The sequence below is a fragment of the Odontesthes bonariensis genome, chromosome 9 (assembly GCF_027942865.1).
Source record: "Odontesthes bonariensis isolate fOdoBon6 chromosome 9, fOdoBon6.hap1, whole genome shotgun sequence".
Lineage (NCBI taxonomy): Eukaryota > Metazoa > Chordata > Actinopteri > Atheriniformes > Atherinopsidae > Odontesthes > Odontesthes bonariensis.
In genome coordinates, this window is record NC_134514.1 from 3,491,716 (window position 1) to 3,515,477 (window position 23,762).

The 23,762-nt window shown below is 45.4% G+C and overlaps 3 protein-coding genes across 6 annotated transcripts in view; 2 read left to right on the forward strand and 1 right to left on the reverse strand.

The window, feature by feature from the left end:
• The first annotated feature begins 1,958 nt into the window (after nucleotides 1–1,958).
• On the forward strand, nucleotides 1,959–8,715 carry LOC142389005 (antigen WC1.1-like). The gene is made up of 6 exons (XM_075474554.1): nucleotides 1,959–2,004; nucleotides 2,103–2,126; nucleotides 2,202–2,492; nucleotides 6,227–6,517; nucleotides 7,304–7,544; nucleotides 8,625–8,715. The coding sequence occupies exons 1-6, from the start codon at nucleotides 1,959–1,961 to the stop codon at nucleotides 8,713–8,715; spliced, it is 984 nt and encodes a 327-aa protein (XP_075330669.1).
• Nucleotides 8,716–14,437: 5,722 nt separating this feature from the next.
• Nucleotides 14,438–18,669, forward strand: LOC142389006 (uncharacterized). Its single transcript, XM_075474557.1, has 4 exons — nucleotides 14,438–14,687; nucleotides 16,828–17,157; nucleotides 18,427–18,506; nucleotides 18,580–18,669. Exons 1-4 carry the CDS (start codon nucleotides 14,438–14,440, stop codon nucleotides 18,667–18,669), a joined length of 750 nt encoding a protein of 249 aa, XP_075330672.1.
• Nucleotides 18,670–18,994: 325 nt separating this feature from the next.
• The window catches only part of LOC142387984 (leucine-rich repeat and fibronectin type III domain-containing protein 1-like protein), a 470,255-nt gene continuing 465,487 nt past the window's right edge, over nucleotides 18,995–23,762 (reverse strand). For all 4 annotated transcript variants that reach the window (XM_075472790.1, XM_075472789.1, XM_075472787.1 and 1 more), the window contains one exon: nucleotides 18,995–20,149. The gene's annotated coding sequence lies outside the window, so the exon portion shown is untranslated. The remainder of the gene's footprint in view (nucleotides 20,150–23,762) is intronic.

Sequence of the window (23,762 nt, forward strand, 5' to 3'; positions counted from 1 at the left end):
TTTGGCTTCGCTGTTTCAGGGTTTGGATTCACTGTTTTAGGGTTTGGCTTCACTGTTTCAGGGTTTGGCTTCACTGTTTCAGGGTTTGGCTGTTTCAGGGTTTGGCTTCGCTGTTTCAGGGTTTGGATTCACTGTTTCAGGGTTTGGCTTCGCTGTTTCAGGGTTTGGATTCACTGTTTCAGGGTTTGGCTTCGCTGTTTCAGGGTTTGGATTCACTGTTTCAGGGTTTGGCTTCACTGTTTCAGGGTTTGGCTTCACTGTTTTAGGGTTTGGCTTCACTGTTTCAGGGTTTGGCTTCACTGTTTCAGGGTTTGGCTTCACTGTTTCAGGGTTTTGCTTCACTGTTTCAGGGTTTGCTTCACTGTTTCAGGGTTTGGCTTCGCTGTTTCAGGGTTGGCTTCACTGTTTTAGGGTTTGGCTTCACTTTTTCAGGGTTTGGCTGCTTCAGGGTTTGGCTTGGCTTTTTCAGGGTTTGGCTGTTTCAGGGTTTGGCTTCACTGTTTTAGGGTTTGGCTTCGCTGTTTCAGGGTTTGGCTTCACTTTTTCAGGGTTTGGCTGCTTCAGGGTTTGGCTTGGCTTTTTCAGGGTTGGCTTCACTGTTTCAGGGTTTGGCTTCACTGTTTCAGGGTTTGGCTTCACTGTTTTAGGGTTTTGCTTCACTGTTTCAGGGTTTTGCTTCACTGTTTCAGGGTTTGGCTTCACTGTTTTAGGGTTTTGCTTCACTGTTTCAGGGTTTTGCTTCACTGTTTCAGGGTTTGGCTTCACTGTTTTAGGGTTTTGCTTCACTGTTTTAGGGTTTTGCTTCACTGTTTCAGGGTTTGGCTGTTTCAGGGTTTGGCTGTTTCAGGGTTTGGCTTCACTGTTTCAGGGTTTGGATTCACTGTTTTAGGGTTTTGCTTCACTGTTTCAGGGTTTGGCTGCTTCAGGGTTTGGCTGCTTCAGGGTTTGGCTTCACTGTTTCAGGGTTTGGCTGCTTCAGGGTTTGGCTGCTTCAGGGTTTGGCTGTTTTAGTGTTTTGCTTCACTGTTTTAGGGTTTTGCTTCACTGTTTCAGGGTTTGCTTCACTGTTTTAGGGTTTTGCTTCACTGTTTCAGGGTTTGGCTTCACTGTTTTAGGGTTTTGCTTCACTGTTTTAGGGTTTGGCTTCACTGTTTCAGGGTTTGGCTTCACTGTTTTAGGGTTTTGCTTCACTGTTTCAGGGTTTTGCTTCACTGTTTCAGGGTTTGGCTTCACTGTTTTAGGGTTTTGCTTCACTGTTTCAGGGTTTTGCTTCACTGTTTCAGGGTTTGGCTTCACTGTTTTAGGGTTTTGCTTCACTGTTTTAGGGTTTTGCTTCACTGTTTCAGGGTTTGGCTGTTTCAGGGTTTGGCTGTTTCAGGGTTTGGCTTCACTGTTTCAGGGTTTGGATTCACTGTTTTAGGGTTTTGCTTCACTGTTTCAGGGTTTGGCTGTTTCAGGGTTTGGCTTCGCTGTTTCAGGGTTTGGCTTCACTGTTTTAGGGTTTTGCTTCACTGTTTCAGGGTTTTGCTTCACTGTTTCAGGGTTTGGCTGCTTCAGGGTTTGGCTGCTTCAGGGTTTGGCTGCTTCAGGGTTTGGCTGCTTCAGGGTTTGGCTGCTTCAGGGTTTGGCTGCTTCAGGGTTTGGCTGTTTCAGGGTTTGGCTGCTTCAGGGTTTGGCTGCTTCAGGGTTTGGCTGTTTCAGGGTTTGGCTGTTTCAGGGTTTGGCTGCTTCAGGGTTTGGCTGCTTCAGGGTTTGGCTGCTTCAGGGTTTGGCTGTTTCAGGGTTTGGCTGTTTCAGGGTTTGGCTGCTTCAGGGTTTGGCTGTTTCAGGGTTTGGCTGCTTCAGGGTTTGGCTGCTTCAGGGTTTGGCTTGGCTGCGTCCTTCAGGAAGTTAGAGGGCGGCTCTGGTCTGATAGAGTCTGACCACATGAGGAAGATGCCTCACAGCACTCACAGAAGATGGATCACACAGCACTCCTGCTGCTTCTGTCTCTCTGCGGCTCAGGTAGGACTCAGTCAGCATCTTTAGGTTTTCTAAAGGTTTTCTGCTCCCTGCAGATCCTCTGAGGACAGACTCTAACCATCTCTCTGCTTTCTCCTCAGGACTCTGGGCTGAACACACGGCAGGTAAACAGAAGCAAAACAACTTAAGGAGAATTTTTGGAAGTCACTTCAAAGTGCTGCTTCTGTGTCTCTGCTCAGGTTTTCATGGTGAGGTCCGGCTGGCTGGAGGTGGCGGCCGCTGTGCCGGCAGGCTGGAGGTGAAGGATGAGGGGAACTGGATGGCGGTGGATGATGCGCTCATCGGCTTCGTCTGGACCCTGAGGTCAGCCGCCGCCGTGTGCAGACAGCTCGACTGTGGCTCCGTGGTGTCGTTCCAAAGAATCAGGCCTCCCTCTGACTCTCCCAAACCTCTGCACTCCGTCCTCAGCTCTTTAAATCTCTTTAGAATCCATCCGATCCCGGTTTCCAGCGTCGAGATCACCTGCTCAGGTCAGTGTCATCGACTTCCTGTTTTAGAGAAGAGAATATGAACCACAGATAACCCAGAAGAAGAACACGCTCTTCAGCTTGGAAAAGCAGAGCCGCTGATTTCACTTCTTTATTTCAGTAAATCTCGTTCATTTACAGTCTCGGTCATGTTACAGTTTGGAAAGGCAGACAAAGCCAATCGATTATTTCCATAAATAATAGAAGTGTGAACTATTCCTGAAGACAGAAAGCTCGTCTGAGAGGGTTCAGGCTGTTGAAGGAACTCAGAACTGCTCAGAACTGGACCAATCTACCTTATTAAAACTCACCTTTTTTAAAAAAGCCTTTAGTTTAACTGAAAAATCTTAAAAATCTTTTTCTGTTTGTTTATTTGTTTTGTTTTGTTTTTTTAAATACTAGTTTTAAAATGTAGCACTCTGAGGTCATTAAGTTGATGTAAAGTGCTGTATAAATAAAATATATTATTATTATGGTTATTATTATTTTTATTATTATTGTTATTATCATTATTATTATTATTTACTGTATTTATACTTATGTTTGCTCATTTTTCAGTAAATCTCTGCATTTATGCTCAGTTTTTTTCTGGCATAATGTACAGAAATGAGCTACTTTGTTCCTTCCAACCTCTGTTTCTGGGTTAGATTTCTTCTGAACACGAGATCTTTATTAATAAGAATGCTGTTTGAACATACCTATACATATCTAAGCTACTTTCAGATAGATGTTGGGTAAAAAAAAAGAGTTTTTGCTCCTTCGTCTGACACTTTTTTCAGCTGAATAATTTCCAGCCGGTATATTTCTAACCAAAACCTTTCAAAATATAATTGATAACAATATTTTTACAACTTACGTCACCAAGCTGCCTCTGTGGTTGCAGAAAGTGATCGATATCGGTGTCTTCATCCTGTGTGAGCAGTCTGGAATCCACCTTGACATCTCAGAAGGACTTTTTTTTTAAACGTTCCTTCCTTCTCATGAAATCAAATAATCTCCAGATGTTAGATGTGATGGTGCTTTAAATACGTTGGTGGTCATGCATGTTGTGTTTGTGTTTGCCTCACTACTACTACTACTACTACTACTACTACTTCTTTATTTATAAAGCACTTTAAAACAACAGCAGTTGCGACAAAGTGCTGTTCCCTCAGCTCATCTGGATCCGGTCTTCTATCAGTTCCCAGAGTCAGAACCAGACATGGAGAAGCTGCATTCAGCTTCTATGCTCCACATGTCTGGAACAAACTCCCAGAAAGCCTCAGATCAGCTGAAACACTCAGTGTGTTTAAGTCCAGGCTGAAGACACACATATTTTCAGCTGAATAAAGCTCCAAATCTGAAGCTTGAGTTTCAAAACTTAATCACATTTTAACTCCTGATTTTATCTGTTGTTCTTATTTCTTTCTTTTTTGTTTGAAATTTAAATCCTGCTTTTTATTTCTACTGTTTTAATGTCTCTGTAAAGCACTTTGAATCGCCTTGTTGTTGAATTGTGCTGTATCAAATCAAATCAAATCAAATCAAATCAAATTTATTTGTATAGCACAATTCATGTACAAAACAATTCAAAGTGCTTTACATAAAATAAAAGCATTGCAGCAGGGAGTGGAAGAAGCATTAAAAATACATAAAAGAATATAAAGAGAAACAAATAAGATTTCATGCATAGACACATGAGAACAGAAATGTTTTTAACCTGGATTTAAAAATGTCTACATTTGGTGAAAGTTTAATCTCCACTGGCAGTTTGTTCCACTTGTTTGCAGCATAACAGCTAAATGCTGCTTCTCCATGTTTAGTCTGGACTCTGGACTGGACCAGCTGACCTGAAGTTGAAGTTGTGTATCGTCTGCATAATTCAATTCAATTCAATTCAAAAATACTTTATTTATCCCAGAGGGAAATTAAGTGTTGATGTAACTCAATTAAATCAAAGAGTTATTATAGATGCTGATGGCTGTGGGCAGGAAAGATTTCCTGTAGCGGTCCGTTTTGCATCCAAACTGAAGAAGCCTTTGACTGAAGAGACTCTGTTTTCTGATAACAGTCTCATGGAGAGGATGTTCAGGGTTGTCCATAATTCTCTTGATTTTATGCAAAATCCTTCTTTGCATTATTGTCTCCAGAGGTTCCACAGCCGTCCCCAGAACAGAACCAGCCTTCCTTATCAGGTTGTTGAGTCTTTTTAGGTCCCTGGTTCTGATGCTGCTGCCCCAACAGATGACGCAAGAGGAAATGACGCTCTCAACAACAGACTTGTAGAAGATCTGCAACATCTTGTTGCAAACCTTGAAGGACCTTAGCTTCCTCAAGAAGTACAGTCTGCTCTGTCCTTTCTTGTAGATTGCTTCACTGTTGTGTCTCCAGTCCAGTCTGTTGTCCACATGAACACCAAGGTATTTATATTCCTCAACCACCTCCACTTCTTCTCCCATGATGGAAACAGGGTTTGATCTGACCCTGTTTCTCCTGAAATCTACAATCATCTCCTTTGTTTTGTTAACATTCAAGATGAGATGATTGTTCCCACACCATGCCACAAAGCGGTCCACCAGCTCTCTGTACTCAGCTTCCTGTCCATCTCTGATACACCCGACAACTGCAGAGTCATCTGAATATTTCTGTAGATGACAGGAGTCTGACTTGTACTGGAAGTCTGAAGTGTACAGAGTGAAAAGGAATGGTGAGAGTACAGTCCCCTGTGGTGCTCCTGTGCTGCTGATCACCTGGTTAGACACACAATTCTTCAGTCTGACAAACTGTGGTCTGTTTGTCAGGTAGTCATTAATCCAGGTGATTGTTGAGGCCTCCACCTGAGTCTTCTGGAGTTTCAGACGAAGCAGATCAGGCTGGATTGTGTTAAATGCACTGGAGAAATCAAAGAACATGATCCTCACAGTGCTGCCTGCTTTGTCCAGATGACAGTGGGTTTGTTGAAGCAGGTGTATGATAGCGTCTTCAACTCCAACTCCATGGCGATAAGCAAACTGCAGGGGGTCCTGATATGTGCTGGTTTGCTTACACAGGTGGGTCAACAGGAGTCTCTCCAGGACCTTCATGATGTGGGATGTCAGGGCAACAGATCTGTAGTCATTGATGTCTGAAGGGTGAGTTTTCTTTGGTACCGGAACCAGACAGGATGTCTTCCACAACAGTGGTACCTTCTCTTGTGTCAAGCTAAGGTTGAAAAGGTGTTGCAGAATCCCACAGAGCTGCTCTGCACAGGCCTTCAGGACTCGGGGGCTGACACCATCTGGACCTGCAGCCTTGTTCCAGTTCAGTCTCTCCAACTGCCTCTTCACCTGACTTCTAGAAACAGAAAAGTGGGAGGGGGAGGCAAAGGGGACAGCAGCATCTCCTGATTTGGTTGAAGACAAACTAGTGGAAGCTAGTTATATAAATATATATATAATATATAAATTATATATAATATATATATAATATATAAACTGTGATAATAGATGTTAAAGTTCTGTAATGTCTGCCAAAGGGAGAATATAGATAAGTTAAACAGAAGAGGTCCAAGAATTGACCCCTGGGGGACTCCACAAGTCATGGCCACTCGCTCAGATTCATAGCTGCCAATGGTAACAAAATAACTCCGGCCTTCTAAGTAGGACCTGAACCAGTTAAGGACCGCTCCAGATCTTATCTGTACAGAAAAACCGGCCTTATCTGCAGAATAACTCTGGCTGGGTGTTTCTCACACTGACAGCTGCTCCTCTCTGTCTCAGACTCCGTCAGGCTGGTGGATGGAGCTGACCTGTGTTCGGGCCGACTGGAGGTGAAATCCAACCTGTCGTGGTCCTCAGTGAGCGCAGCTGCATTCGACCAGCAGGACGCAGCGGTGGTCTGCAGGGAGCTCAACTGCGGGGCTCCTTCGGTCCTGCAGGGGGCGCTGTACGGAGAATCTGACACCGTGTTGAACAAAGAGTTCCGTTGTGAAGGACAGGAACTGGCTCTCCTGGACTGTGACAGCTCTGTTAGACAGCATGCTGGCCCAGCTGTTGGACTCAACTGCTCAGGTAAAGGAACACCTCACAGTGAGTCTGATGGCTATTCAGATATTCATGGGTTTGGTTTTATTTTTATTTTTTCCATTTTATTTTTTTTATTAGGCAAGGCAAGGCAATTTTATCTGTAGAGCACAATTCGTACACAAGGCAATTCAAAGTGCTTTACAGCTACATAAAATCACAAGAAGGCAATAAAATCATTAAAAAATAAATAAATACAGTACAAATAAATAAATAAATAATAATAATACAAAAATACTGTATATAAATATATATTAAAATAAAAATAACAGAGGGATGTAACAGAAATGTACATGGTAATTAAATACAATTTTAAATAAAATAAACAGGAGACCGAGCAACCTTTTCCTTAGGCAGTAGAGCTGTAAATCAGATTATGAGAAAAACTGAAACAAAAAACAAATAAATCCCAAGAGTTAAATAAATAAATAAATAAAACAAACAAACAAAAAAGACAGAACACCACCACAAAAACCAAATCTATCAATTTGTTAACTCCACGAAATCTGGCCGTGACTGTTGTACATAGAAGACTATGAATGTATGTATTTATTATATATATATATATATATATATATATATTATTATTATTATTATTATATATATATTATATATATGTATATATTGTATGTATTATACTATATACACCATTCTGACCACAACTTAATAAATCTGTTAATTTGTAGGCGAAGTGAAAAAGTCATTTTTTCCATTATGTATACTTCATTGAATGGGTTTGGTTTTTAATCAGTTCACCGTCTGGTTTCTGCCCAGAACCTGAGGACGTGCGGCTGGTCGGAGGAAGCAGGTGTGCCGGCACGCTGGAGCTGAGGCGGCGGGGGGAATGGAAGCCGGCGTACACGGACTCCTGGACCCTCCAGTTTGCAGGGGAAGTGTGTCGGCAGCTGGACTGCGGCTCTGCGGTTTCTACCAGGAAAAGGAAGACCCCGGAACAAGATATGTGGAGATTAACTCCTGACTGCGGTGACTCTGGGATACTGACATGTGCCACAAAGTTCATGTTTTTCTCTGGCTCCATAGAGATAACCTGTTTAGGTAAAAACCTTTATTATTGTCATGAATCTGTCCGTTAGCACTGATAACTGTCACACAGTTCCACTGAGCAACAGGCTCAATATCAGCCAAGAAACTCCTTCTGAGTGAAGACGAAAGAATGAATCAGAAGAACACAGATGGAGCGATTATATGTCGACCTTTTAGGAACTGAAATGGAACAAAACTGCTGTTTTTAACTAGGGCTGGGCGAGTTAACTCGTTACTTTCGCGTTAACTTGTTAATTATTGATCGCAGATAAATATTTTTCCGCGCATTAACGCAGGTTTCATTTATTTATTTATTAATTTTAATTAAAAGAATTTTTAAAAAAAAATTGGGGGGGCTTTTGTGCCTTTAATGGATAGGAAAGTTCAGAGAGACAGGAAGCAGGGGGCAGAGAGAGGGGGAACAACACGCAGCACAGGGCCGTCCAATGCGGGACTCGAACCGGGTTTTTATTTTGGCTTTTATTTTGTAAAAGTCTGTTGCTGTCTGCTGTGGAACAGGAAAAGAAAGTAATCGGCGGATCCACCAAACATGGAGAAGGGTACGGAACTTTTACTCGGCCGTTTTCATTTTAAAGTTCTTCCAGACGGCGGAGTCGACAGAACCAAAGTCATCTGTAAACTCTGCCAAGTTGAATTTTCTTCTCAGCGTAGTAGTTCCAGTCTAAAATATCACTTAAAGGCAAAACACACAACTGATAGCAGCAAGTCATTCAAGGAAACAGACAGTGGAGCGAGGCTTCTACATAAAAACTACAGAAAGATGCTGATGTTAAAAGTGTGTTTGCACAACAAATGTTATGGCACTTTCATTCATATGGCAGCACATTTAAAATAAAGCTAAATGCTAAAAGCTATACGCTACTTTTAAATTCATTTTCGGATTTTGCGTACAAATGCGATTAATCGCGACTAATCAGGGAAATCATGTGATTAATTAGATTAAACATTTTAATTGTTGCCCAGCACTAGTTTTTAAATGATACTAACTCACAGATGTGCTTAACTACGTCACGACGGTGTTCTTTTCCAGACTCCGTCAGGCTGGTGAACGGGACCGGCTCGTGTTCTGGCAGGCTGGAGGTGGAGTCGGACCAGCTGTGGTCCCCGGTGTGCGAGGCTGACTTTGCCCAGCAGGATGCGGAGGTGGTCTGCAGGCAGCTCAGCTGCGGGGCTCCTCTGGTCCTGCAGGGGGCGCTCTACGGGGAGGCGGGGGCTCCGGGGTGGAGCAGAGAGTTCCACTGCAAGGGCAACGAGTCCGAGCTCCTGGGCTGTGGCAGAAACAGCACAGCCAGGAACAGCTGCCCCGGCAGAGCTGTTGGACTCACCTGCTCAGGTACAGCTGCAGCTTTAATTTCACCCCCCCTTCCTTCTCTAATCGATCTCCTGATTCTTACTCAGACCCTCTTGATGGAGTCCGGCTGGTGGGAGGAGCCAGTCGTTGCTCAGGTAACCTGCAGGTGGAACACGGCGGAGGCTGGAAACATGTCATAAGCGGACGCTTTGCGTGGAGCATGAAGGAAACAGATGTTTTCTGTCAGCTGCTGGACTGCGGCTCACCTGTGTCCATGAGATTCAGACAACATGAAGTCAGTGAATCTGCGCTGTGGATCAGACCCGCCTGCATCCCACTCAGGTCTGTGATCAGGGATTGTGTGACAGTGGAGGATACCCAGAGCTTCACCAGCCTGGAAATCACCTGCTCAGGTAACACAAGCACCCAGAAAGCTGATTCTGTAGCTATACTAGGGCTGGGCAATGATTAAAATGTTTAATCTAATTAATCACATTATTTCCCTGATTAATCACGATTAATCATATTTGTACGCAGAATCCAAAAATTCGGCGCTACTAAAGCTAGTGAGCAACGCACTTCCTGTTATTTTCACAAAATAAAATACCCGTTGCCTTTTATCATAGGGAAAGCCATTACCATACAATTGGTGCTTTTGTTTTGAAAACAGGAAGTGAAGCTACCCTCGTTGTAGCTAGCTTGAAACTGCCGTTTTGACAGGAAATGACGATCGGCGACGTCACGTTACGTTGCATCTTGGGTAGTTTGAGTATGAGTAGTAACCTCATGATGCATACCCAACATTTCGGAGAATCTAGCATGCATCCGGGAACTTCTCGCTTACTCAAACTCGCATACTAACTCAAAAAGTTAGTATGAGTAGTATGTGAAGTATGCAGTTTCGAACACCGCCAATGTCCTTAATCCACAGATCTGTTTGAATCAAAGCTGATCAGTCGTCACTCAAAGCCAGATCAGAAGGCCCAACAATGTTTTTCTTCTCTTTAAATAGAGAGCAGGGCTGCATTGTCCCAGGCAAAAACGGTTGGGCAACACGAGTAGCTTCATATCGAGTCAGATCACACATACACTGGACCGATGTTGCACAATCCTGATGGAAATCACGAGGTTTGAGGTTTAAATTCTCAGAATCTGACCACAAACAGCATCAAGATAGCATCTAGTTTCAGAGGGAAGTCGTGTGCAGAGATGAGCGTTAATCATCCGTCCATCTGGTTCAGAGACGCGAGAACATTTCCGATGATGTTTCCTGAAGTGTTTATTCAAAATGAGTAGGGCTGGGCAACGATTAAAACGTTTAATTTAATAATCACATGATTTTCCTGATTAATCGTATTTGTACGCAAAATCCGAAAATGAATCCAAAAGTAGCGTATAGCTTTTAGCATTTAGCTTTATTTTAAATGTGCTGCCATATGAATGAAAGTGCCATAACATTTGTTGTGCAAACACACTTTTAACATTAGCATCTTTCTGTAGTTTTTATGTAGAAGCCTCGCTCCACTGTCTGTTTCCTTGAATGACTTGCTGCTATCAGTTGTGTTCCGTACCCTTCTCCATGTTTGGTGGATCCGCCGATTACTTTCTTTTCCTGTTCCACAGCAGACAGCAGCAGACTTTTACAAAATAAAAGCCTGTGAGCAACAGACTTTTACAAAATAAAAGCCAAAATAAAAAAATCGGGGGGCCCTGTGCTGCGTGTTGTTCCCCCTCTCTCTGCCCCCTGCTTCCTGTCTCTCTGAACTTTCCATTAAAGGCACAAAAGCCCCCCCCAAAAATCATTATTATTATTTTTCTAAATTCAAATAAATAAATAAATAAAACCTGCGTTAATGCTCGATAAAATATTTATCGGCGTTAAATAATTAACAAGTTAACGCGACAATAACGAGTTAACTCGCCCAGCCCTAGTTAAAAACAGCAGTTATGTTTGTATCCGAAGGTTCATTTCAGTTCCTAAACAAAATAAAAGCCTGTGAGCAACAGACATTTACAATAATAAAATAAATAATAAAACCTGCGTTAATGCGCGATAAAATATTTATCGGCGTTAAATATTTAACGGGTTAACGCGATAATAATAGCGAATTAACGCGATAGTAACGAATTAACGCGATAATAACGAGTTAACACGACAATAATAACGAGTTAACGCGATAATAACGAGTTAACACGACAATAATAACGAGTTAACGCGATAATAACGAGTTAACGCGATGATAACGAGTTAACGCGACAATAATGGGTTAACACGATAATAACGAGTTAACGCGATAATAACGAGTTAACGTGACAATAACGGGTTAACATGATAATAATATCGAGTTAACGCAATAATAACGAGTTAAAGCAATAATAACGAGCTATTGCGATAATAACGAGTTAACGCAATAATAACGAGTTAACGTGACAATAACGGGTTAACATGATAATGACGAGTTAATGCGATAATAACGGGTTAACGCGATAATAACGGGTCAACGCGAAAATAATGAGTTAACGCGATAATAACGGGTTAACGCGATAATAACGGGTTAATGCGATAATAACGAGTTAACGCGATAATAACGGGTCAATGCGATAATAATGAGTTAACGCGATAATAATGAGTTAACGCGATAATAACGGGTTAACGCGATAATAACGGGTCAACGCGATAATAATGAGTTAACGCGATAATAACGGGTTAACGCGATAATAACGGGTCAACGCGATAATAATGAGTTAACGCGACAATAACGAGTTAACGCGATAATAACGGGTTAACGCGATAATAACGGGTCAACGCGATAATAACGGGTCAACGCGATAATAAGGAGTTAACGCGATAATAATGAGTTAACGCGATAATAACGGGTCAACGCGATAATAATGAGTTAACGCGATAATAATGGGTTAACGCGATAATAATGGGTTAACGCGATAATAATGAGTTAACGCGATAATAATGGGTTAACGCGATAATAACGAGTTAACGCGATAATAACGGGTTAACGCGATAATAACGGGTCAACGCGATAATAATGAGTTAACGCGATAATAATGAGTTTAAGGCGATAATAACGGGTTAACGCGATAATAATGAGTTAACGCGACAATAACGAGTTAACGCGATAATAACGGGTTAACGCGATAATAACGGGTCAACGCGATAATAACGGGTCAACGCGATAATAAGGAGTTAACGCGATAATAATGAGTTAACGCGATAATAACGGGTCAACGCGATAATAATGAGTTAACGCGATAATAATGGGTTAACGCGATAATAATGGGTTAACGCGATAATAATGAGTTAACGCGATAATAATGGGTTAACGCGATAATAACGAGTTAACGCGATAATAACGGGTTAACGCGATAATAACGGGTCAACGCGATAATAATGAGTTAACGCGATAATAATGAGTTTAAGGCGATAATAACGGGTTAACGCGATAATAACGGGTTAACGCGATAATAACGGGTCAACGCGATAATAACGAGTTAACGCGATAATAATGAGTTAACGCGATAATAACGGGTTAACGCGATAATAACGGGTTAACGCGATAATAACGGGTCAACGCGATAATAATGAGTTAACGCGATAATAATGAGTTAACGCGATAATAATGAGTTAACGCGATAATAATGAGTTAACGCGATAATAACGGGTTAACGCGATAATAACGGGTTAACGCGATAATAACGGGTTAACGCAATGATAACGAGTTAACGCGATAATAACGGGTCAACGCAATGATAACGAGTTAACGCGATAACAACGGGTTAACTCGTCCAGCCCTAAAAATTTATAAAAAAAGATTTAATGTTACTTTGTGCTGTTGCGTCCACAGACTCCGTCAGGCTGGTGAACGGGACCGGCTCGTGTTCTGGCAGGCTGGAGGTGGAGTCGGACCAGCTGTGGTCCCCGGTGTGCGAGGCTGACTTTGACCAGCAGGATGCGGAGGTGGTCTGCAGGCAGCTCAGCTGCGGGGCTCCTCTGGTCCTGCAGGGGGCGCTCTACGGGGAGGCGGGTGCTCCGGGGTGGAGCAGAGAGTTCCACTGCGAGGGCAACGAGTCCGAGCTCCTGAGCTGTGGCAGAAACAGCACAGCCAGGAACAGCTGCCCCGGCAGAGCTGTTGGACTCACCTGCTCAGGTAGAGCTGTTGGACTTTCTTTGTTTTTTCCTTTATTGAAGACTCTGTGTTCGAAACCGCATACTGCATACTACATACTACATACTTCCATACTGCATACTACATACTACATACTTCCATACTGCATACTACATACTACATACTTCCATACTGCATACTACATACTTCCATACTAAATACTAAATACTTCCATACTACATACTACATACTTCCATACTACATACTTCATACTATATACTACATACTTCCATACTGCATACTACATTCTACATACTTCCATACTGCATACTACACACTACATACTTCCATACTGCATACTACATACTTCCATACTGCATACTACATACTTCCATACTACATACTACACACTACATACTTCCATACTGCACACTACGTACTACATACTTCCATACTGCATACTACATACTACATACTTCCATACTACATACTTCCATACTGCATACTACACACTACATACTTCCATACTGCATACTGCATACTACATACTTGCATACTACATACTACATACTTCCATACTGCATACTACATACTTCCATACTACATACTGCATACTACATACTTCCATACTACATACTGCATACTGCATATTACATACTTCCATACTGCATACTGCATACTGCATATTACATACTTCCATACTGCATACTACATACTTCCATACTGCATACTACATACTGCATACTACATACTTCCATACTGCATACTCATTGATCAGACAGTATGCAGAGCGTTTACCCACAATGCATTTCGCTCCTGCCCGAGCCGAAATCAGCCGGCCTGAAGCTGATTTCTCTTGAGCTCTAAACTCAGTAAATTTTAGCAACATTTGAAACATTTTCAGGTGAGAAAGTAGTCGTTTAGATCCCCAACGTGTTGAAAATCTGACAAAATACCGGCTGTTTACAATTTTGTTCCCACGAATTCGGCGCTACTAAAGCTAGCCGCAGTGAGCAACGCACTTCCTGTTATTTTCACAAAATAAAATACCCGTTGCCTTTTATCATAGGGAAAGCCATTACCATACAATTGGTGCTTTTGTTTTGAAAACAGGAAGTGAACCTACCCTCGTTGTAGCTAGCTTGAAACTGCCGTTTTGACAGGAAATGACGATCGGCGACGTCACGTTACATCTTGCATCTTGGGTAGTTTGAGTATGAGTAGTAACCTCATGATGCATACCCAACATTTAGGAGAATCTAGTATGCATCCGGGAACTTCTCACTTACTCAAACTCGCATACTAACTCAAAAAGTTAGTAGGAGTAGGAGGAGTAGTATGCGGTTTGGAACACAGCCCTCTTGTCTCTGCTTATATCCAGACAGTTTCAGGCTGGTGGGGAAGGCCAACCGCTGCGCTGGGACGTTAGAGATGGGACACCACGGCGAGTGGAGACCGGTGGCCGACCTGGACTTTGTCTGGGACCAGAACCCGGCGGCCGCGGTGTGCCTGAAGCTGGCCTGTGGTTCTGTGGTGTCGGCAGCCATGACGGATGACTCTCCGTTGAGACCTGTGTGGTGGATCAGGTCTTCCTGCCTGCGGTCTGCGTCCACGCTGCGGGAGTGTGTCACTGCGGTCGACCCCGATGAGAGCGAATACAGTCTGGAGGTGATGTGCTCAGGTAAAGCTGAACCCTGAGTACAGTCTGGAGGTGATGTGCTCAGGTAAAGCTGAACCCTGAGTACAGCCTGGAGGTGACGTGCTCAGGTAAAGCTGAACCCTGAGTACAGTCTGGAGGTGATGTGCTTAGGTAAAGCTGAACCCTGAGTACAGTCTGGAGGTGATGTGGTCAGGTAAAGATAAACCCTGAGTACAGCCTGGAGGTGACGTGCTCAGGTAAAGCTGAACCCTGAGTACAGTCTGCAGGTGAGGTGCTCAGGTAAAGCTGAACCCTGAGTACAGCCTGCAGGTGATGTGTCCAGGTAAAGCTGAACCCTGAGTACAGCCTGGAGGTGATGTGCTCAGGTAAAGCTGAACCCTGAGTACAGTCTGCAGGTGATATGCTCAGGTAAAGCTGAACCCTGAGTACAGCCTGCAGGTGATGTGCTCAGGTAAAGCTGAACCCTGAGTACAGCCTGGAGGTGACGTGCTCAGGTAAAGCTGAACCCTGAGTACAGTCTGGAGGTGATGTGCCGAGGTAAAGCTGAACCCTGAGTACAGCCTGGAGGTGATGTGCTGAGGTAAAGCTGAACCCTGAGTACAGCCTGGAGGTGATGTGCTGAGGTAAAGCTGAACCCTGAGTACAGCCTGGAGGTGACGTGCTCAGGTAAAGCTGAACCCTGAGTACAGCCTGGAGGTGACGTGCTCAGGTAAAGCTGAACCCTGAGTACAGCCTGGAGGTGACGTGCTCAGGTAAAGCTGAACCCTGAGTACAGCCTGGAGGTGATGTGTTCAGGTAAAGCTGAACCCTGAGTACAGCCTGGAGGTGACGTGCTCAGGTAAAGCTGAACCCTGAGTACAGCCTGGAGGTGACGTGCTCAGGTAAAGCTGAACCCTGAGTACAGCCTGGAGGTGACGTGCTCAGGTAAAGCTGAACCCTGAGTACAGCCTGGAGGTGACGTGTTCAGGTAAAGCTGAACCCTGAGTACAGCCTGGAGGTGACGTGCTCAGGTAAAGCTGAACCCTGAGTACAGCCTGCAGGTGATATGCTCAGGTAAAGCTGAACCCTGAGTACAGTCTGCAGGTGATGTGCTGAGATAAAGCTGAACCCTGAGTACGGCCTGCAGGTGATGTGCTCAGGTAAAGCTGAACCCTGAGTACGGCCTGCAGGTGTTGTGCTCAGGTAAAGCTGAACCCTGAGTACAGCCTGCAGGTGATATGCACAGGTAAAGCTGAACCCTGAGTACAGTCTGGAGGTGATGTGCTCAGGTAAAGCTGAACCCTGAGTACAGCCTGGAGGTGACGTGCTCAAGTAAAGATGAACCCTGAGTACAGTCTGGAGGTGATGTGGTCAGGTAAAGCTGAACCCTGAGTACAGTCTGGAGGTGTTGTGCTGAGGTAAAGCTGAACCCTGAGTACAGCCTGCAGGTGATGTGTTCAGGTAAAGCTGAACCCTGAGTACAGCCTGCAGGTGATGTGCTGAGGTAAAGCTGAACCCAGAGTACAGCCTGCAGGTGATGTGCTCAGGTAAAGATGAACCCTGAGTACAGCCTGCAGGTGTTGTGCTGAGGTAAAGCTGAACCCTGAGTACAGTCTGGAGGTGACGTGCTCAGGTAAAGCTGAACCCTGAGTACAGCCTGGAGGTGATGTGTCCAGGTAAAGCTGAACCCTGAGTACAGTCTGGAGGTGACGTGCTCAGGTAAAGCTGAACCCTGAGTACAGCCTGGAGGTGATGTGCTCAGTTAAAGCTGAACCCTGAGTACAGTCTGGAGGTGACGTGCTCAGGTAAAGCTGAACCCTGAGTACAGCCTGGAGGTGACGTGCTCAGGTAAAGCTGAACCCTGAGTAAAGCCTGCAGGTGATGTGTCCAGGTAAAGCTGAACCCTGAGTACAGCCTGGAGGTGACGTGCTAAGGTAAAGCTGAACCCTGAGTACAGCCTGGAGGTGATGTGTCCAGGTAAAGCTGAACCCTGAGTACAGCCTGGAGGTGATGTGTCCAGGTAAAGCTGAACCCTGAGTACAGCCTGGAGGTGACGTGCTCAGGTAAAGCTGAACCCTGAGTACAGCCTACAGGTGATGTGCTCAGGTAAAGCTGAACCAACATCTCCTGAAAGCTCAGAGAAGAAGAAGTCACCGTGTTTATTTCTTCCTTTCGTCACCAGATTTACTGGCTCAGCCAACCATCGCCCTGTCCTACCCCCCTTACGGGGTCTCCAACGCCACCCAGCAGGGATCTCAGGTGCTCCTGGGCTCAGATTTCGGCATCAACTGCTCCGTCACACCACAGTACAGCGGCGGCTCCTTCCAGCTGAGCTTCAGCGCCTCCAGAGCCGCGGAGAACTTCACCCTGCCGGCGGTCAGTCACTCCGCCCTCTTCCTGTTCTCCGCCGCAGGCCACGCCCACCAAGGCGCCTACAGCTGCGACTATCACCTCCACGTTTTCTCCCACAACTTCTCCTCGACCAGCCGGCTGCTGCGTCTCACCGTCGCAGGTAACTCAGAGTGGTAGCTCCTTGTTTTTTACGGTTGGTTTTGGGTCCTTTTTCTAATGAATTCAGTTTAGTTTCCGGGTTCATCCGGTCATGTTATTGACCTGTTGCCAGGCAACCTGGTTAGTCACACAGCTTTTTCTTTTATACAACGCTCCCTTTTTCAACATTTTCATGTTTCCAGACCCAACTTTATGAGGCCTGTTGCTGTATCTCAGCTCTGACACTTGATAAAGTTTCTCTGTTCTGTTGTAAAGGAAATGTTGATTTATTTAGCAGCGTGTGAAATGCGGCACACGTATTCAGCACAGTACCAAAGTCAACGTCAAGAATTTTCATGCCCCAACAGTGTACTCTCTAGCGCCACCAACACGTCAAAGTTCAGCATTCAGCAAAATAACTTTGGACTCCTTGGTCCAAATTTCACAAATGAGGCATCGTTTGAATCCTTGGATGGTTTTGTCCAAAATGACATAATTTTCCGTCTAATTAGATTTTCCGCCATTTTGAATTTTATCAAAAACCTTCCAATCTTCAGACCAAGCCGCACAAAAGTTATCGTGTGGAATTTTGCTTCCGTTTGCCCATATCAGCCAAACAGGAAGTGAGGCCATATCTTGACAACCATTTGATGTTATGACGTCAAACTCCTAACACAGACTCATGACTACTTCTGTGAGAGGCCCAAGACGTTTGGTGACGTTTGACCTCTAGGGGGCGCTACATATAGCAACATGGCATTTTTGCCCATATCTTTGGGCCCCTTGATCCAAATTTCACAAATGGGGTACCAATGGAATCCCTGGATGCAGACGAGGTCATCGTAACCCATGACGTCATCTGCGCCATATTGGCTTTTATCAAAAACCTTCAAAAAGCATTTAAGGCCACGCAGATCGTCCGATCTCCACGGGACTTGACACATACAATCTTCAGACCAAGCTGCACAAAAAGTTATCATGTTGATTTTTTCATTTCGCTTCCCTTTGCCCGTAGCAGCCAATCAAACTCTGCGCCGACGTGCAAACAGGACGTTAGGCCGTATCTCTGCGATGCATTGATGTATCGATGCCAAACTTTCTGCATGGACTCACGACACCTTCCTGAGCGGCCCAAGCCTTCCCTATTGTGCAATGCTGCTAGGCCCCCCCCAATCGCTGCTTGCAGCTATATTTAGATTTGTATTTACATCGGGCAAAGCTTTTTAAACATGGCTCAGACTGTAGAAAACTTTACATCATGTTCTTTCATCAGTAATCTGTTCCGTTTCAGCCCCTCTGACTGATTGGATCATCAGACTGGTCCTGCAGGGCATGATGCTACTAATCCTGGTCCTCTGCTACCGCTCTAAGGTACTCTACCTATAATGCACTTGGTTTTCAGTTGGAAGAGTTACTGTAGTGAGAGGAAAACGTGTCTTTTCAGGTCAGGAGAAGCCGGAAGCTCCAGCAGCCGAACCTTCGCGTTGATGGTTCCGGTTCGGGAGACGGGTTGGAGGAGGAGGCCTCAGCCTAGAGAGTAGAGAAGGATCTGCATTTTACATTCAGATGAAGAAGGGACGGATATGACCCCCACATGTGAGACTCTGATGTCATTAACGCCATGACATCACAGTCGCTGATGGTTACAGGTGAAATGTAAAACACCTGCATCGTTTAAAAGTCAACATAAATGTAAGAATCGCTGCGTTTTGTTTAGAATTTTCCAACTTTTTCTCTGATTTGGGGCTGTAAAAAATGTCCGTATCATTTAAATCACATGGTTCTGTGCACACAGTAAAGGAAAATACATTCATATCAGCATCAAACAGCAGTCATCTGAATAACAACGCCACTTTTTCCAAGAAAAATACGTTTTTATTTCATTAGAAATCCACATAATCGTATCTATGAAAGCATAAAATCCCCACTCGGCACGTTTTTTTTCTCCTCATCGTGGTTGTTTTTGTAATATTCAAAGTAAATCATGGGTATCAAACCATCAAAGACTGGAAGGTGTATGTCACATACAAACACGGACACTGTCAAACAGCAAAGGGGGGGAGGAAGGGGAGGAAGGGGACAGCGCGAGTTCTGCCGGCCATCTTTTAAAACCACTTCACACATTTAACCGCCTCCGGCTTTAAATACTCAGTGTTTCGTGTTGCTTTGTAGAATCAAAGAGATCATCAGGTTTCACCATCAAATGCAGAGTGTATGTGCTTTAATTGTGCCGTCGGGTGTTCCTCAAGGCTCCATCCTCGGGACCCCTGCTTTTTTCTTTTTCTTTTTTTTTTCTTTTAATACTCCAACACACAGAGAGAGAGAACCGACCCACCATGGACGCAAACACACCGATTTACTTCAAAATAATCTAAAGTCATCCACAGCCAGAAGAGTCAGTCGTTATACTGAAGAATATACTATTCAGTTGTTCATGAGAAGGGGGGGAGGGGGGCAAAAAGGTGACGTGAAAACATCCGAATGACTAAAGTGCCAGAGAAGTTCACCGTTGAGTTCGACTGTTTTTCACTGAATCCAAGGCCCAGCATGTAGTTTCCCCGTTAAGTGCTAAGAGATAATAAAGAGGTGTGCTTTCACATGTCTGTGTGCTCTCCGGCTGTCGTAATACTGCTGAAATCCTTTGGCATGTGACTGTGTAGAAGGGGGAGAGAAGAGCAGCCTCCCGAAGAGATCCGGATCCATCCGTTTGGGTATAATCCGGGAGCAGGATTCCGGTTCGACATAGATTCATAATGTTGGAAATCATTGGGTACTTCCCTTTAGAAACCGATCCAAGGTTTTACTTCCAGGTTCACCTGTATCCAACATGTCCGCCCCACCGGAGCCGAGAGCTTTGCATGCCAACAGGTAGGCTGAACATCCTCCCAGCGGCCCCGCAGGATGTTTTCATCCTGTCCGCCCACCTCTCATCTGAAGTTAGGGTGAGTTTGTGGATCGAGTACCTGATCATCAATGCTCTCAACAGGGAGGCGACCGTTTAACCCACAAGGCACCTGGAGGAGACAAGAGATGGAGAGGTGTACAGGTCACTTTAGATCAGAGATACTAGCTTATAACAATATGGTAACAATACATTTTTTCAAATAACATACAGCAAACACTGCACAGTATTAGGTATTTTTATTAAGTATTAATGGGGTTTCCTAAAGAGGGCACACTGTTAAACCTGGCAACGCAGCTAGCTTAAACCACCGTCACACCTGACCGCAGAGCACGCTAGCTCCTTTAGCCAGCGCGAGATGCAGGCACAATGGATCGGTTTTTAATTAAAAAAGAGCAAAAACCAGCACAAAAACCATGCTCATCCTGAATGTCTCACTATGATTACAACAACAAACTACAAATACAACATGAAGAAAGTCGAGGACATGCACGCCAGCTTCCGCTCATCCCAGTATTAAGGTAAATGTGGTCTTAATTGAAAATGTATTGGCTGTGTTGTTTCTTTTTTTGTGGGATGTTTTATATGTAGAAATGCATATTTGCAAAAGGGGACTTTAGTGTGTTGTGGTAAAAGTGGCTCTTCCCTTGATTCTGCTCTGCCAATGTGGCTCTTGTGAAAAAAATTAGTGAGTATCACTGGTTTAGATGCTTTGTGGTCGCTTTTTTCCTGCTGTTTCAACTGCAAAATACATCTCAGAACAAAGAGGCGGCAAACATGAAACCAGTTTGGATGCAAACCCAACCGTTGAGCCCATTCTTGGACGACAGTTTCGGTTTATATTTATCATCACACATGTCAGAGTTTTATCTGAGGAAATAAAGCTCAACAAATCCAAATAATGTGTTAAAATCCTGTTGTTTCATCCCTCTTTTGTTGCTTATAAATAGACGTGTTTCTCCTCAGCTGGCCTCTGGGGAGGCTCTTTATTTTCTAAAGACTACAGGCTCCTGGAGTACGTGCTCGCTCTTTTATTTTTGATCCCACACACTCGAGACGTCTCAGTTTTATGGACAAATGATCACCACAAGCTCCTCCATTTTGTTCAGAAACACAACACAACAACAGCCCACAGTATCTGCAGGGTTCAGAAAGGCTGCTTTTCACCACCGATGACTCAGTGAGAGCTCAGCCAACTGCTGAGATTTTATTCTCCAAAACCTATTTCATGCCTATACGTTGCTTTGAAAACCACTAAAAGGTGTTTAAGGCCTCGGTATGCTTCTCCGTCGCTATCCGCCAGCCCGACTCCGTGGTCACGCAGAGGCTGTTAAACCTTTCGAAGTTCTCCGTCGGGATTTCGGACACCCAAGGCAGTTCACCTCTCGATCAGAAGGCGGCGCTATGTTAGACGACCCAATCTGGCGAGGAGACTCGCGGAGACCGCAAGCGTTGTGATTGGTCGGCTAACAACGTAATTTCCGGCCCTGTTTCCAGCCCCGTTTCCAGCCCCGTTTCCAGCCTATTTCCAGCCCTGTTTCCAGCCTTATTTCCAGCCTATTTCCAGCCTGTTTCCAGCCTCGTTTCCAGCCCCGTTTCCAGCCTTGTTTCCAGCCTATTTCCAGCCTCGTTTCCAGCCCCGTTTCCAGCCTTGTTTCCAGCCCTGTTTCCAGCCTTGTTTCCAGCCCCGTTTCCAGCCTTGTTTCCAGCCCCGTTTCCAGCCCCGTTTCCAGCCTTGTTTCCAGCCTTGTTTCCAGCCTTGTTTCCAGCCTATTTCCAGCCTGTTTCCAGCCTTGTTTCCAGCCCTGTTTCCAGCCTATTTCCAGCCTGTTTCCAGCCTTGTTTCCAGCCCTGTTTCCAGCCTATTTCCAGTCTGTTTCCAGCCTTGTTTCCAGCCCCGTTTCCAGCCTTGTTTCCAGCCCCGTTTCCAGCCTTGTTTCCAGCCTATTTCCAGCCTTGTTTCCAGCCTTGTTTCCAGCCCTGTTTCCAGCCTATTTCCAGTCTGTTTCCAGCCCTATTTCCAGCCTTGTTTCCAGCCCTGTTTCCAGCCCTGTTTCCAGCCCTGTTTCCAGCCTATTTCCAGCCTGTTTCCAGCCTCGTTTCCAGCCCCGTTTCCAGCCTTGTTTCCAGCCTATTTCCAGCCCTGTTTCCAGCCCTATTTCCAGCCTGTTTCCAGCCTTGTTTCCAGCCCTGTTTCCAGCCCTGTTTCCAGCCTTGTTTCCAGCCTTGTTTCCAGCCTGTTTCCAGCCTTGTTTCCAGCCCTGTTTCCAGCCTATTTCCAGCCCCGTTTCCAGCCTTGTTTCCAGCCCCGTTTCCAGCCCCGTTTCCAGCCTTGTTTCCAGCCTTGTTTCCAGCCCCGTTTCCAGCCCTGTTTCCAGCCTTGTTTCCAGCCCCGTTTCCAGCCCCGTTTCCAGCCTTGTTTCCAGCCCCGTTTCCAGCCCTGTTTCCAGCCTTGTTTCCAGCCCCGTTTCCAGCCTTGTTTCCAGCCCTGTTTCCAGCCTTGTTTCCAGCCCCGTTTCCAGCCCTGTTTCCAGCCTTGTTTCCAGCCCCGTTTCCAGCCTTGTTTCCAGCCCTGTTTCCAGCCCTGTTTCCAGCCCTGTTTCCAGCCCCGTTTCCAGCCTTGTTTCCAGCCTTGTTTCCAGCCTTGTTTCCAGCCTTGTTTCCAGCCTGTTTCCAGCCCCGTTTCCAGCCTTGTTTCCAGCCTTGTTTCCAGCCCCGTTTCCAGCCTTGTTTCCAGCCTTGTTTCCAGCCCCGTTTCCAGCCTTGTTTCCAGCCCTGTTTCCAGTCTGTTTCCAGCCCTATTTCCAGCCCTATTTCCAGCCTTGTTTCCAGCCCTGTTTCCAGCCTTGTTTCCAGCCCTATTTCCAGCCCTATTTCCAGCCTTGTTTCCAGCCCCGTGTCCAGCCTTGTTTCCAGCCCTGTTTCCAGCCTTGTTTCCAGCCTTGTTTCCAGCCTATTTCCAGTCTGTTTCCAGCCCTATTTCCAGCCCCGTTTCCAGCCCCGTTTCCAGCCTTGTTTCCAGCCTTGTTTCCAGCCTATTTCCAGCCTGTTTCCAGCCCCGTTTCCAGCCCCGTTTCCAGCCTCGTTTCCAGCCCCGTTTCCAGCCCCGTTTCCAGCCTTGTTTCCAGCCCCGTTTCCAGCCTTGTTTCCAGCCCCGTTTCCAGCCCCGTTTCCAGCCCCGTTTCCAGCCCCGTTTCCAGCCCCGTTTCCAGCCCCGTTTCCAGCCTTGTTTCCAGCCTTGTTTCCAGCCCCGTTTCCAGCCTTGTTTCCAGCCCCGTTTCCAGCCTTGTTTCCAGCCCCGTTTCCAGCCTTGTTTCCAGCCCTATTTCCAGCCTATTTCCAGCCTTGTTTCCAGTCTGTTTCCAGCCCTATTTCCAGCCCTGTTTCCAGCCCTGTTTCCAGCCCTGTTTCCAGCCCTGTTTCCAGCCTTGTTTCCAGCCTTGTTTCCAGCCCCGTTTCCAGCCTTGTTTCCAGCCCTGTTTCCAGCCCCGTTTCCAGCCTTGTTTCCAGCCTTGTTTCCAGCCTTGTTTCCAGCCCCGTTTCCAGCCCCGTTTCCAGCCCCGTTTCCAGCCTTGTTTCCAGCCCTGTTTCCAGTCTGTTTCCAGCCCTATTTCCAGCCTTGTTTCCAGCCCTGTTTCCAGCCTTGTTTCCAGCCCTATTTCCAGCCCTATTTCCAGCCTTGTTTCCAGCCCCGTGTCCAGCCCTGTTTCCAGCCCTGTTTCCAG